Source organism: Oryctolagus cuniculus, chromosome 5, assembly GCF_051225735.1.
Source record: "Oryctolagus cuniculus isolate XC-2025 breed Fujian yellow rabbit chromosome 5, ASM5122573v1, whole genome shotgun sequence".
Lineage (NCBI taxonomy): Eukaryota > Metazoa > Chordata > Mammalia > Lagomorpha > Leporidae > Oryctolagus > Oryctolagus cuniculus.
Genome location: NC_142871.1, coordinates 117,857,089 through 117,872,542, shown reverse-complemented (window position 1 = coordinate 117,872,542; position 15,454 = coordinate 117,857,089). Strand labels below are relative to the sequence as shown.

General features: G+C 38.6%; 1 protein-coding gene across 34 annotated transcripts in view; it reads right to left on the bottom strand.

The window, feature by feature from the left end:
* The window catches only part of PKHD1 (PKHD1 ciliary IPT domain containing fibrocystin/polyductin), a 524,425-nt gene that overhangs the window by 453,947 nt on the left and 55,024 nt on the right, over window positions 1-15,454 (bottom strand). For 32 of the 34 annotated variants that reach the window (XR_016234007.1, XR_016234005.1, XR_016234006.1 and 29 more), the window contains 6 exons: window positions 14,622-14,806; window positions 13,321-13,443; window positions 11,664-11,769; window positions 10,951-11,226; window positions 5,313-5,443; window positions 2,887-3,022 (listed from right to left, as the gene is read on the bottom strand). Coding sequence is in view for 24 of the 34 variants with exons in the window: in XM_089333174.1 (XP_089189300.1) it covers window positions 2,887-3,022; window positions 5,313-5,443; window positions 10,951-11,226; window positions 11,664-11,769; window positions 13,321-13,443; window positions 14,622-14,806 (957 nt within the window). In the remaining 10 variants the exon portion in view is untranslated. The remainder of the gene's footprint in view (window positions 1-2,886; window positions 3,023-5,312; window positions 5,444-10,950; window positions 11,227-11,663; window positions 11,770-13,320; window positions 13,444-14,621; window positions 14,807-15,454) is intronic. The other 2 variants (XM_089333189.1, XM_089333179.1) reach the window with 2 other exon arrangements.

Genomic DNA, 15,454 nt, shown 5'->3' with positions numbered 1-15,454 from the left:
GCCATGAAACTGCACAATTAAATGTGGTTAAAATGGTAAATTTTATATTACACATACTTAACAAAATTTAAAAACTGAGATTATCCATTGAGAAGAAAATTTGAATTTGTCAAAAGTTTTCATTTTAACAAGTAGTTGAGCTGGGATTAATTCAGATCCAGTTCTTTCTGGCTACAAAAACCAAATTGATAATCCTATACCTCATATTCTTCCTCCCCTCTCACTGCTCTCCTCCTCTTTGGCTTCCATTTTATCTTGGCTTCACCATCATCAATGTAGCACTCGAACATAAAAAAAAACTCCCAATAGGCTCACATGCTTTGTGGATTTTTATAGCATGTTCTTCCTTATTTTGCTCATGGAAAGGTTTAAATGCAACTATAAACTCAGAAAGGAGTGCACTGAATTGTAGGTATCAATAATATGAGCTTCTTGGGCCCTTGGTCAATTGTCAAGCTAATCCTAGATGCCTTTGAGGCACTGATGCAATGTATTTATTCGTTTCATTATAGGTAAGAAATTTTATTAAAAGGCAAAATCACTGAAATCTGAATATAACATGGGGCTCCCTCCTCCCCGTTCTACCTTGTTGGGAAGAACCTGTACCACTAAGGAATTTTACACACTTCGCTTGCCCGAGGCAGCAAATTCTTCTTCTGCACTATCTGAGCTGAATAATATTGAGAAGCTAAAGGACACTTCCCTTTATTTATGTACTCTTGAACTATGGAAAATGAAAATAGTATCAGAAAAAATTGAGTTCAGGCTCTTTCTCTGGGAAGCATGATGGTCTTCTTATAATAAGGCCCTGATTCAGCTACCATAAACTCTAATAACTGGAAATTCAATTAACCAGAAAGGAGCTTTACCTGCTACTTTGCCTGATAATAATAAACTGTGATAATTCTACCCTGTCATATGATCTGAATCACAAAAGAAAGATTAAATTATTTCACATAGCTGGTGAGAAAGAATCTATTGTTTTAGTATACATAGTATGTCTCAAGTAATAAGATTTCTTGGTTATCAGAGCACTTTATTCCCTAATCATATTAAATAATGGCTATGATAGAACCTATTGCCAAAATGAGTAGTCTATGGTTAACTCTAGGTGGCTAACAGCTTAGAATCTACAAACACATTGCCTGAATTCAAATCTCAGCTCTGTTACTAAAGCAAGCATCTTTAAAAAGTCATTTATTGGGGCCATGCTGCGGCATAGTAGGCTAGCCTCTGCCTGTGGTGCCAGCATCCCATATGGGCACCATTTTGTGTCCCAGCTACTTCTCTTCCAACCCAGCTCTCTGATATGGCCTGGGGAAGCAGTAGAAGATGGCCCAAATGCTTAGGCCCCTGACCCACTAGGTAGACCTGGAAAAAGCTCCTGGCTCCTGGCTCCTGGCTTCTGATCTGCCCAGCTCTGATTCTTGTGACCATTTGGGGAGTGAATCAGGACATGAAAGACCTTTTTCTCTGTTTTTCTCTCTGTCTGTAACTCTACCTCTCAAATAAATAAATAAATAAATAAAATCTTTTATAAAAATTATTTATTCTCTCTAATCCTTGGTTTCCTTATCTGCAAACTGAGACTAATGATCCTGCAAAGTATTGGCAAGGATTAAATTGATGTCCATTATATGTCTATTATTATTGAATTATTACCTTTTAATTTCCACCTTATCTTCATGATGGAAATAGAGAAGTATTTATAAACAGATTGATTCAATAATGGTGAAGATGAAAGAAACAGTCTCTTAGCTTTCAGGAAAAAAAATTTCCATTCAAAATACAATAAAATGTGTTCAGGACATTGGCCACCTTTTGATAAGAACAATTGACACAATGGAGAAAATATTTAACACATTACATATCTTTTAAAGGATTAATATCAGAATATATGAGGAGCTCAAGAAACTCAACAAAAAGCAAGCAATCTAATTAAAAATGGGATAAGGATATGAACAGGCATTTTTCAAAGGATGAAATACAAATGGCCAGCAGACATATGAGAAGATGCTTAGGATTGCTAGCCTTCAGGAAAATGCAAATAAAAAGTACAATGAGCTTTCACTTCACCCCAGTTAGAATGGCTATCATCCAAAAATAAAAAAAATAAAAATAAATGCTGGCAAGGATGTGGGGAAAATGGTACCCTATACATTTGGTAGGAATGTAAACTAGTACAAAGATTATAGAAGACAGTATGGAAATTTCTCAGAAATCTGAAAACATATCTACCATATGACCCAGCCATTCCACTTCTGAGACTTTACCCAAAGGAAATGGAATCAACATGTGCTGAATTCACAATTGCTAAGATACAGAATCAACCCAGGTGTCCATCAACTGAGGACTAGATAAAGAAATTGTGGTAAATATACACGATGGAATACAACTCAAGAGGGAATATTCAGCCATAAAAAAGAATGAAATCCTACCTTTTCTAACAAAAAAGATGCTTAGTGAAATAATCCAGTCACCAAAAGACATATCATGTTTTCCCTAATTTGTGGTAATATACAGAGTAGAAAAAATGTAATAATATGAGCAAGATTGACATTTTGAGATTTGATTATTGTTTATAGCTCTTGTCTATACTCTAGAGGAACACTGGTTTTTCTACTTACTAATTGTTGAATTCTTAATTTATAGGAGGGTTAACCTTGTGTTTATAAAGAAAATTGAAGGAATGTCATTGTAAAAATTAGAAACATAAGAGGAAGAGGAGGCAATATGGGGTAGGGGAAGGGTAGAAAGCACAATTATGTTCTTAAAATTGTATATATGAAATAAACAAAATAGGTTCCCTTTATATAAATAAAACTAAATTAAAAATGCAAAGCCCATCCACTTACAAACACAATCTTGCAATATTGGGAATTGTACCTGCTATGCTGCTGTGGTTTCTGCTCAGAGACAAAATCACTGGATTTAAAGAAGGGACAAATGTAAACCCACTGTGAAGAACTGCAGAGTAGTCCCCAGAGATCACAGTCACATTCACAGTATGTCCATCGTTCCCCTGAAAAATCAGTTTTAAAAATCAAATCTCAGCAAGTAAGAATGACTTGAGAAGTCCATACAAAATTAGCTTAGAAGATAAATTTTTAAAAGTTGTTATTAAAGAGTATGGTAGAGTATGTTGTGACTTTCATCTCTCTCTCTCTCTCTCTCTCTCTCTCTCTCTCTCTCTTTCTCACACACACACACACACACACTCAAGTGCTTAAACTAGGCATATGCATTGTTGAACAGAAGCAAAATAACCTTCTCTAAGAGGTAAATAAGAATAGCACAATTAACATAGCAATTGTTCCCACAAAAAAATGGAAACTTCAAATAAATCCTATACCTAGCTCAACTACCCAACATGTATGGGAGTACTTTAAAAAAAAAAAAAAGATTTATTTATTTATTTATTTATCTGAATGGCAGAGCTACAGAGAGACAGAGGCAAAGACAGAGAGAGAGATGTCTTCCATCTGTTGGTTCACTCCCCAGATGGTCACAACAGCTCGGGTGTGACCAATCCAAAGCCAGGAGCCAGGAGCTTCTCCAGGTCTCCCATGCAGGTGCAGGGACCCATGGACTTGGGCCATCCTCTACTACTTTTCCAGGCCATAGCAAAGAGCTGGCAGAAATAGAGCAGCCAGGACTCGAACTAGTGCCCATATGGGATTCTGGCTCTTCAGGCGGCAGCTTCACCCACTATGCCATATTACCAGCCCCAGTAATGTAAGTTCTCAGAAAATCTGTCTCCCACATACTCTTTTGTAGCATGGTTCTAAAAATTACAATCTTATAAAATAATAATCAAAAAAGAAGAAAATATGAACTCCAATAGTGACTCTACCCAGGAAAGCAATTAAAGAAAGTGTTAAATTGAAATCTATTGAACAGATCTAGAAAATAATCAATTTTAATTGAAGGAGAACAGATAGCTTCAAGGAAAAAAAATAATTGATATGATGGAACTTATTAACATGATGATTTTTTTTTATTATAAGACAGACATGATAAGACAAAGGGAAGTTCTAGACTAAAAATTATTGCATAGACCTAGAAAATGATCAACTTCAATTGAAATAGGAAAATAGAGAGCTTCAAGGATAAAAAGTAATATGATGGAACATTTTTAAAAGATGGTGACTTTCTTCTAATCCAGCTCACTGCTAATGCTCTAGGAAAAGCAGAAGATGGCTCAGGTGTTTCAGCCACTGCCAACCACCATGGGAGACCTGAATGAAGCTGCTGGCTTCTACCTGGGCTGGTCCTGACTTTGGCAGTCATACGGGGGAGTGAACCAGCAGATGGAAGATCTCTCTATGTCTCTCTCTCTCTGTCTCTTTCTCTGTCTCTCTCTCTCTTCCTCTCCCTGTCCAGTGCTGACTTTCAAAATAAATAAATAAATATTTTTAATAAATAAATATTTTAAAAGATGGTGAATTTTTATTGTAAGTAAGGCATGCTATGACAAAGCAGATATTCTAGGAAGAAAACAAATAATTATCAAATGAAACAAAGATTATCAGGTTCTTCCAGCATTATTTAGTTATGATTATATAAATGTTTTACTGATTTAACAAATAAGGTACTGCAGCTGTATTCAAAAGAATTAAATGTTCTTGTTTCATAAAGAGGTACTTGAAAGATCAAGGATAGGGAAAACATGATTTTACTTATTTTCCTTTTAACTTCTGTATGTATTATTTAACCAAAGATAAAAGTTCTCTTTTTCAGTGATTACCCATGCTAACATAAGAAATCTAAACAGTAAAATTTTACCATTAAATGGATCAGTGCAACTCTGGCCATCGTGGCCATTTGGGGAGTGAACAAGCAGATCTCTCTCTCTCTCTTTTTCTCTCTTTCTCTCTTTCTCTCTCTCTCTTTGTAACTCTGCCTTTCAAATAATAAATAAATATTTTAAAAAGAAGTACCCAAATGTCCAATAATAAAGAATAGATAAACAGATTACTGTACCACCATATATTGGAATTACATGGTGGTTCACAAATAAAAGCTAGCTTTTCGCAATATTTAACGAATTGGAAGAGATAAACATGTAGGACTTGTGATCAAAGGGTATTATGAATCCTAGCTCCTGGGGAATCTGTTAATAGACAGATCTTTTGGGTCATGGTTGTACTAGGAACGTTGATGACATTGAAATCAACTCTGATAGAAAGTTCAACTGCAGCTCTTATTGTGACTGTCACCAACAGCACCAGGGAAGTGTCTGAATTCAAATCCCTTAGCAGCCCAGGAAATAGCACCCTGAGACAAAGAGATGCCAAAAGGACTCCACTTACCCTGGAAGGAACTTTGCATTCAATTCTTCGTGAATTGCTTGCACTGACATTGATGGCACAAGACTGAGATCCAAATAGCACCATGCTAACACCCTCCAAACTAGAGCCTCGGATAGTGGCCCAGATTCCTCCTGTAGCAAAAAGAACATAGTCAAAGGGGAAGCATGGCCATACAGAAAAAAATCTATCATTGAAAAGAGATAAAATTGAATCAATATATAAAACTCTTCAGTAAAAACACAAGGCAATACATAAACTAAGAGAAAAAACTGAAGTTAAAGACAAACTAACACACACTGGGGGAGATAGTTACTAGAGGACAGAGGAAGTAGTAAGGCATCAGGAGACCTTTAAAATAAAGCATGGAGATGTAATACTGACACAAATCAAAGAAGTGAAGTGAATAGCCTCTGAAAAATAATTCTGCCCTAGATTCTAGAACATCATTCCTTCCAACCCCATAAAATTCACGATTTTCTTCAGATGCCAAGTATAAGAAAGCATCATGTGGAAAGAGCAGTGGGCCCACTTAAAGCAGGCCATTGATAGTATCATCCTAGAGTGCATTGGTCCCCATTTTCCTCATCTTTAGTTGATGGCATTCCCTTCCATCTTTGCAATTTGATACCACACATACAAGGCTCTAGGCACCATGATGGTATAGAAATGACAGGCGTTGCCACCCACTGCCATCAGGACTTATATGACGCCCACTGCAGAGCCACCAGAGAAACCCCCAGCTCCCAGCTCTTCACTGTTCACGTTGGTAAGAAGAAAGATGGCACTCATCCTACTGATATCATGTCACACTTTCCCATTTGGAGGAGCCACTCTTGACCAGCTGATGTACAGAGAACCCATTTATTATTGATGAACTCAATGATTCATATCTGCCACCCCCCAGGAGGAATACAGAGAGGCAATGAAGGCCAGCAAAGAGGTGTATCCCTTAACAGTGGGGCTCAGGTGAAGGAGCAAGGTCACCTGTCCCAGCCACATCAGGGAGAAAAAGGGGGATTTACACAATCTGAGGAAAAACTTTGGGGATGATGTGACTGGGTTCAATAATACCCTAAAGTTGAATGTGTAACTTCCCCTAAAAGGTCCAAAGCAAGACTACAATAGACTTCAAAGGTAGAGGATAAAATAAAAGAGCAATATATAAAAAGTAGCATAAAAGATATAATGCCTGGAAACAAATTTGACAAGAAAAATTTGGGAAGATAAAAAAAATCAAAGAAACTTTGAAATGATGCTAAAGGACTTAGTAGATGGATGAAAACTTGGATAAGAATACTAAAATAAATGAATAGAATGAATATCATAAAGCTATCCTATCTTTGCAAATTAAACAAAACCATTAATGTAATTTCAAAGAAAATATAAATGGGATTTTTGTTTAAATTAGATAAGCTGCTTTGAAAATTTAATGAAAATTAAAATACCCAGAAAATAAAATTTCAAAAATAAGGGTTAAAAGTTCTTCTTTACTACATTAAATGTCTCTCAAAATTTTATTGTGGCAGTTATTTGGAAGAGCTGTTAAAAATCACTGCAACCCACACTAATGTGAGTGCAGGGTTAGGGTCCCAGCTCCAACCCCAATTCCAGCTTCCTGCTAATGCACACCTGGGAGGCAGCAGATGATGACACAAGTACTTGGGTCCCTGTCACCTACACAGAAGATTGTAATGGAGTTCTGGGCTCCTGACTTCAGCCTGGCTCAGCCCTGCATGTTCCAGGTACTTGTGGAGTGAACGAGAGATTCACTAGAATGATCCGTCTGCCTTTCAAATAAAAATTAAAAATTATTTTTTTCCTATGACAATTACTACAAAGTTTGATGATTCAGTGTCTTAGCAAGATATGACAATGATACTCATTTGCCAGTATTTCAAAAAGTTCGTGGAAAATTTGCATTATCTTTTGATTTCCTTTTCCACAAAATTGTAAAAGCCCCCTCATGCTTTGCTGCATAGAGAATAAATCATAGGGCCCGGCACTGTGGCACCAGGTTAATGCCCTGGCCTGAAGCGCTGGCATCCCATATGGGCGCCGGTTCAAGATCCGGCTACTCCACTTCCCATCCAGCTCTCTGCTATGGCCTGGGAAAGCAGTAGAAGATGGCCCAAGTCCTTGGGCCCCTGCATGCACGTGAGAGACCCAGAAGAAGCTCCTGGCTCCTGGCTTCGGATCAGCACAGCTCCGGCCGTTGTGGCCATCTGGGGAGTGAACCATCAGATTGAAGACTTCTCTCTTTCTGCCTCTCCTCTCTCTGCGTAACTCTGACTTGCAAATAAATAAATAAATCTTTAAAAAAGAGAGAGAGAGAATAAATCATATATCCTTGAAGGATGATTTTTTCTATTTATCAACATTCTAAATACATATTATCTCTACACCCGGCAATTCCACTTCTGAGATGTTATATACTAATGTGTTCACCCAAATACAAAGTCAGGCAACTGTATATGCATACATAAATCACGAAGCTGGACTATTTGGGGTTGAACTGTGTCCCAAAAGTTCGTATGTTGATGCCCTAATCCCCATCACCTGAGAATGTGATCTTATTGGGGAATAGGATCTTCGTAGATATAATTAGTTAAGATGAGGTCAAACTAGAGTAAGGTGTGCCCCTAATCTGACATGAGTGGTGTCCTCATAAAAAACGGGGGGGGGGGGGTTTGAACACAGACTAGACACAGGGAGAATGCCATGTGAAGATACAGGCAGTTGATGTTTTACAAGCCGTGGAAAGCCAAAGGCTCCAGTGTTCCCTCAGAATCCAGGAGAGTGGCATGGAAGAGATTCATTAAAAGTTGGTTCAGAAGGAAATAGCCCTGCTAAAACCTATATCTCCTGTCTTTCACAAAAACAAAAAATGGACCTGATTAGAAACTATTATACTGAAATAAGCCAGTCCCAAAAAGACAGATACCATATGTTTTCCCCAATCCGAGGTAACTAACAGAGTGTCTAAAATGTAAAGTATTGGAGTGAAATGGATATTTTGAGATTGGGTGATTTTGTACAGCCTTTGTCTCTCCTATTGAGGAACAGTTTTTTTTTTTTTCTTTATAGTATTTGTCAAACTCCTTTACTTACTGTAGCGTTAACTTTATGATCAGTAAGTAAACCAAGAATGAAAGCTCTTTATAAAAATAAAATGGGAATGGAAGAGGGAGGAAGAAGGGTTGGAGCATGCATGGAAGGAAGGGTAGGGTGGGAAATATCACTATTTTCCTAAATCTGTATAGATGAAATATATGAAACTTGCATAACGTAAATAAAAATTTTTAAAAGGGAATCACAAGAGTATATAAGGCAAAATCAGTCTTTTCCTCAGAAACTGTGGGTTGCTTCATATATAGGCAAATGATAATTTAGAATATTATTAAATTCATTATTATATATATTGACTACCTATTCAGCTATAGATTTCTTTTTGGTAGGCCTAAGCCTGGTTCTCTTTGACCTCCCTATAGCCACATTTCTCAAACTTTATTCTTCATAGAAATTGCCAGAGGATCCTATTAAAATGAAGATTAAGGCCGGCACTGTGGCTCACTAGGCTAATCCTCCACCTTGCGGCGCCGGCACACCGGGTTCTAATCCCGGTCGGGGCGCTGGATTCTGTCCCGGTTGCCCCTCTTCCAGGCCAGCTCTCTGCTGTGGCCAGGGAGTGCAGTGGAGGATGGCCCAAGTGCTTGAGCCCTGCACCCCATGGGAGACCAGGAGAAGCACCTGGCTCCTGCCATCAGGTCAGCGCGGTGCGCCAGCCGCAGTGCGCTGGCTGCAGCGGCCATTGGAGGGTGAACCAATGGCAAAGGAAGACCTTTCTCTCTGTCTCTGTCTCTCTCTCTCACTGTCCACTCTGCCTGTCAAAAAAAAAAAAAAAAAAAACTGAACGTCTTGCATCTTGGGATCCCTCTGAGTACCAGGAAAACTGAGAGTTAGCCAACCTGCGTGTGCAAAGCACTCTGTACAGGGGAAACAAAGATGACTGAGTCACCTACTATCTAGTGGTGGGGAGAGAAGTTAAAGAAGGTTGCATGGCTTGGACTGCAAAGGTAAAACTATAAAGATCAAAACACCTATAACTCTCATGAGAGGACTAGTATGTGCCTTAAACACAAACCAACAATTATCATGATAAACTAGAATATGAACTTTCCCTGTGTACACCACATAGCACCTGTGTCCTTCCGTAAATCACTGAGACATGAGAGTAAGTGCTGCTTGCTCTGTTTTAATTATAGAAATGAGGTGGGGTAGGTTTCACAATCCACAATCCCAGGCAAAGTAGAGTCAGAAACAGTCTGTCCCTGTGAACGAGGAGTCTGTGGCCAGAACACATTGCTCTAAAATATGTTCTGAAGTGCAGGCCTCTGGCCACTATAATAAGCAATGACAAAAATCTAAAGTTTGGGGAAATGAGTCTTATGCTCTGGAATGTATGCATATCTTATGTTAGCAAACATAAGCATGAGTATTCCTCAGATTCTTAAAATCCAGCGTGGTTGATTTTAATTAGTCCTATCCTTTAGAAAGCAGCAAGTCATAGAGAGCTCTGATTTCCCATGGAACTTACCCAATCCATGGAGTTGATATTGACAAGACCCACTGCCCTCTGTATCCCCCACTACTCAAGTGGCCATTGGTTTTGCATGCTAAGCAAGCATCGAGTGTTGGTCAGTTAACAAACATTTGTGAAACATCACCTATGTATAAATCCCCTAGTAGTTGAGGAAAGCCTGCACTTCACATTTGTCAAAAGTTGTACATGTAAAGGAGCTTCCCCACCTCACACAGAACTAAGCATCATATAAGTCAAGTAGTTTGGGCTTATCTTGTAAGACAGCATGGTACAAGGGTACTTCAAAGAGTTAATGGAAAAATTGTACAGACTTTTAAGTCTTAAATGAATTCACTTGCCACATCATTATTCAAGAATAAGCTTATTAATAAAAATGTTTAAACCCATGCATAATTTTTTCATCATATTCATTTTCCATTATCTTTCTGAAGATTCTTCATAGAGCCAGCAAGGACCTTGGCATCAGATAGTTCTGGTTTGCACTCTAGCTTTGTCTCTCTCCATGGGAAACCTTGGCAAATCACTCTCATCTTAGAACCAGTATTATCTCATCTGAAAATGGGGATAATAATTCTACCATTCAGGCGGTTCTAAACATGTAACGTGTGTGAGAATTTAGCATAGGTATTAAATAAATGATGTTATGCTATTATGGCTTTCATCATCATCATTATTAGGAAACTAAGTATCAGAGAAGTAACTTCAAATTCTGGGCTCACACATCTGACTTGGGGAAGAACAAAAACTCAAGCATATGTGCTAACTCCCAATCCAGTGTTGCTTCCAATAAAGCAAGTGGCCCCGATGACTCAGTGGCTGACCCAATTGTGCCTGACTCCACCCCAGCCACACTATAATGCTTAATGTGGCAAGTGAGTTCATTTAAGGCTTAAAAGTTTGTTCATTAAAGGAAATACTCAAAAAATCGAAGGCTGTGAATTATAGTAGATATGGGATTTCAGACACTCAGGACCTACAGATCAGCCCGAATGCTAGCTTGCAAGGGTCAGATGCATTGGGAAACCCTCCCCAGATTACCAATCTCTGCAGCTCTGGAAGGCTCCACAGCATCCAGTCTGGGTTCCACATTGAGAAAGAGGCCTTCTCCACTGGCAGTGACAGCGAGACCACAGGGTCTCACCAACATGGAGATCTGATGAACTCCAACCGGCAGCAGGTCTGTCTGACAGACCACATTTGTTTGATTTGAGAAAACAACTTTGCAACTTGTTTTGTTCACTGTAACCTGCAAAGATTTGGAGTCACCAGAGAAACCAGTTCCACTAATATAAACCAGTAGGTTGATGTCTCCATCTTAAATGAGATAAGAAATTAAAAAAAAAAAAAAAACATTTTCTCAGTGATATCACTCCACTTCAGAATCCTCTTTTACATTAAATGTTCTTCCCTCTCACCTCCCTGCTCCCCAGTGCGGAGTTGAACACTAATGTAACTATTGAGCACACACATATATTTCCATAGTATAGAGCTCCCACTTTAAATTTTCTCAAACTAGTCATGAAGGATTGCTATAGATTAAACATTTTAAATAATCAAAAATCTACTCTTTCCCATTTCAACTCATGATCATATCCCCTAGACAGACAGAAATGTGCTTCCTGCTGTGTCACTCAACATCCAACTAATGAACTGATGTATAATCTACACCCTCCCCCCATCACCAGCTATATTCCCCTAGCAAAATAACCCTGAGGTTCATGCCAATCTCAGTGCGAAGTCTCAAGTCATACCAAGGGAATACCACACAGAATGCATGCAGGGTGTTGACTCCTGGAGGTACTGGAAAGAGCAGGTCCCTGGGCAATGAGCTGGTATGTCATTTACTAGCACAACCACCTGAAAAAAGGCAAAAGCATTTTTTAAAAGTATGCAATTCATATGTACAAGGCTATTCATAAAGCACTTGTGAATTTCCCCCAAATAAAAATGTTAACAATTTGATTTATTCTCATTTTCTAGTTTCACAGTACAAATCTTCAATTGTAATGAATACCACAAAACATACTAAGCTTTCTAACGTGATGATGGATATTATAAAATCCATTTCAGAACTAAATATGCAAATTCTTGAGTGAATCTCTATCACTTAGAAGTAAATTTCATTAACTTAAAATGCACACGGACTTCTCTCTCCATATTTTCAACTAGCTACTCACTGCAAGCCCTTTGCTTGTTAATAAAGACCAACAAAGTAGGCACCTGTCTTCTAACATCAGTCTGTGACTGTACGTGTGTATGTGTAATTGTATATGTATAATATCACTTTGTGACTGTATACATCCCTGGATATATGATGTGGGTCCGTTTTTGTTTCAGATGGTAGGTCCCAAAGAAGAGGCTATGTCTTTCCGATTCACTGAAACCAATGCTAATCTGACAAAACTCAAACAACACTTGGAAATCAGGAAGGTGGAAAATATAGGACTCAATTGATTCTCTACCTATAAAAATGGATTAAAAGCACAGATATGACATTTATGATAGCACTTCCTTATGTAAGTGACTAGTATCAGAATGGCAGGGGTAATAAAGAACATTACAATTTTATTGATAATGCTTTATTCTTTCCATAAAGACCTAAAATACAAATATATTTGATGTTGACATGTGTTAACCCTGTTCAGGTTCGAAGGTGTTAGTTGTACCCCTACTTATTGTTTTTGTAATTTAAATTTTTCTCAAATTAAAAGCAAATGACTTTTAACCAGAATGCTGATAGATGGGAAAGAGGAACACCTATAAAACAAAAAAGTTGACTTAGCTCATTTGCTTTCCAATTCCACTGTCTAGAGGCATAGATAATATTTTCCTCTAAGTTCTCTACTTCTTTGCATCAGAATAACAGCATCAATAATTATAACACAATATTATGTTACACAGCATTAATATTTTCACTGTAATTTACATACCCTGTGGAAGTAGAATGAGTACAACCATAATTGCCTTAGTTTTATTGATTGAAAATATTACCCTCAGCTGCTAAATGCATGAGCCTATATTACATATCAGTGAGTATCAGTAAGACTTGGAAACTGGTACTTTAAATGCTCAGGGGTTGACATCGCATGACAAGCCACCGCCTGCAATGTTGGCATCCCATACGGGCACTGGTTCAAGTCCCAGCTGCCATATTTCCAGTCCAGCCCCCCTGCTAATGTGCCTGGAAATGCACCAAAGAACAGCAGAAGTGCTTGGGCCACTGCACCCTCATGGTAGTCCTCATGGGAGTCCCTCCTGGCTTCAGACTGGCCCAGCACTGACTGTTATGGCCATTTGCAGAGTGAACCAGCTGGTAGATGACTACTCTCTCTCTCTGGCCCTCTGTCTCTAACTCTGCATTTCAAATGAACAAAATAAACCTTGAAAAAACCTCTCACCCACTCTCACCTGAGGGTGCTGATTGGCAGTAGCCAACATGTCTCCAAATATGGGTCCAAGAAAAACTCCACCGTCGTATACCACCCGAGTAGTTGCAACAGGATCCAATCCAGTAAGATCTTCATCAGAGACCTGAGGGGGTTACGTTTCTGATAAATTCAGTCATGGAACAGAAATCCAATGCTAACTAAAAACAAATAAATTTTTCAATTCTGTTACATATCATCAGATAGCTAAAAAGTGAAAGTGGGGTAAAAGAGAATTGAAACCTAAAAGTAAATAATGAAAAGCACGTAAAGCCGCTGCCTGCAGTGCCGGCATCACAAAGGGGCGCCAGTTCGAGTCTCGGCTGCTCCTCTTCTGATCCAGCTCTCTGCTATGGCCTGGAAAAGCAATGGAAGATGACCCAAGTCCTTGGGCCCCTGCACCCGAGTGGGAGACCCGGAAGAAGCTCCTGGCTCCTGGCTTTGGATCAGTGCAGCTCCTGCCGATGCGTGTATCTTGGGAGTGAACCAGCGGATGAAAGACCTCTCCTCTCTCTGCCTCTGTCTCTCTTAACTCTGCCTTTCAAATAAAATAAATAAATCTTAAAAAAAAAAAATAAAGTCCCAGTAGCTTAGAGGAATATCTACTTGTATGTTGAATTATCAAAAGAAGTATAACAACTCCATCTTCTAAATTGAGATATTTAGTTTCAATACATTTCTCTATTTTATATGCTTACAATCGAAAATAATAAAATGAAAAGAAACAGCAATACGGGATGAGAGCAAGGACCACTATCCATCTTCCATCTCCACTCCAGGACTTTGAAAACCAGATGACCCACTATGCCATATAAAATTTCATCTTGGGCTTCATTTATAATAACTGAATGCTAGATGATTATTAGATTATTTTTTAAAATCCTAAATATGCAAGAGCATCTGGTTTCGTCATTATCCAAAGACAGCAAATCCTTTTCTAAACTTCCTTCTGGTACGCCATCTGCCTCCATGATAATCTAAGTCAATCACATCTGCTTAAATTATCCAATAACAGATGCAGAATTATTGTATGGTGGACACTGACCACTGTTCTCTACCTTTTCCCACTTAGGAAAGGGGATGTTGCATTTAAATTGTTTTACTGGGGTATGAGGTCCAAACTGTGTTTAAAAGCTTCCAGAAATAAAGATTATTGCATCTTTTTACTTGAATATTCTAACAAAATTAATAATTAATGACAGTTTTCATTTGTATAATTCTGATTTTTTTTCCAAGTTTCTCTAGGGCTCCTAATTGATACCACCAAAGGGATATCATACATACCCTGATAAAATTGGGCAAATCCCCAATCTGAGTGGACCAGGAAAGTGTCCAAATATGTTCATAGCAAGAGTTGAGATCCTCCTTTACCGTGAAGTCAGAGACATTGAGGTATCTGGATGTGAAGTTATCAGCATTGTTCTGTAAGAGCTTCTGAAGATAATTAGCAGAAATATGCACAGGGACATCTGTGAGAGAAGGGTTTGAGAGAAGAGATGAGCAAGACACTAATTAATCCACTTTTCAGGGTCTCGTCAACAAGGATAGCAGAAAATAAATAACAGAATGCCTACTAAATTTTTAGCAGATTCAAAGATATACCTTCAAAAGAATGCCCAGGGGCCAGTGCTGTGGCATAACAGGTTAAGCCTTTGCCTGCAGCGCCAGTATCCCATATGGGCACCAATTCATGTCCCAGCTGCTCCTCTTCCAATCCAGCTCTGCACTATGGCCTGGGAAAGCAGTAGAAGATGACCCAAGTCCTTGGGCCCCTGCAACTGTGTGGGAGACCCAAAGGAAGCTCCTGGCTCCTGGCTTTAGATTGGCTCAGCTCCAGCCAATGTAACCATTTGGGAGAGTGAACCAATGGATGGATCCCTCTCTTTGTCTGTAACTCTACCTCTCAAAAAAAAAAAAAAAAATGCCCAGCGCTAGCTAGTTAGACCTAATTAGTTAGATTAAGCAAACACAAGTAGATACCCACTTTTAACATCATAATTCCTTTTATCAATACCATATCATGTAGCAAGCGGAGAACACAGTCATGTCAGACAAAACAATCTCAACTGTTAACTGGAAATGTTAGCTCCAGACACCTTTGTAATGACTGAAAGCCT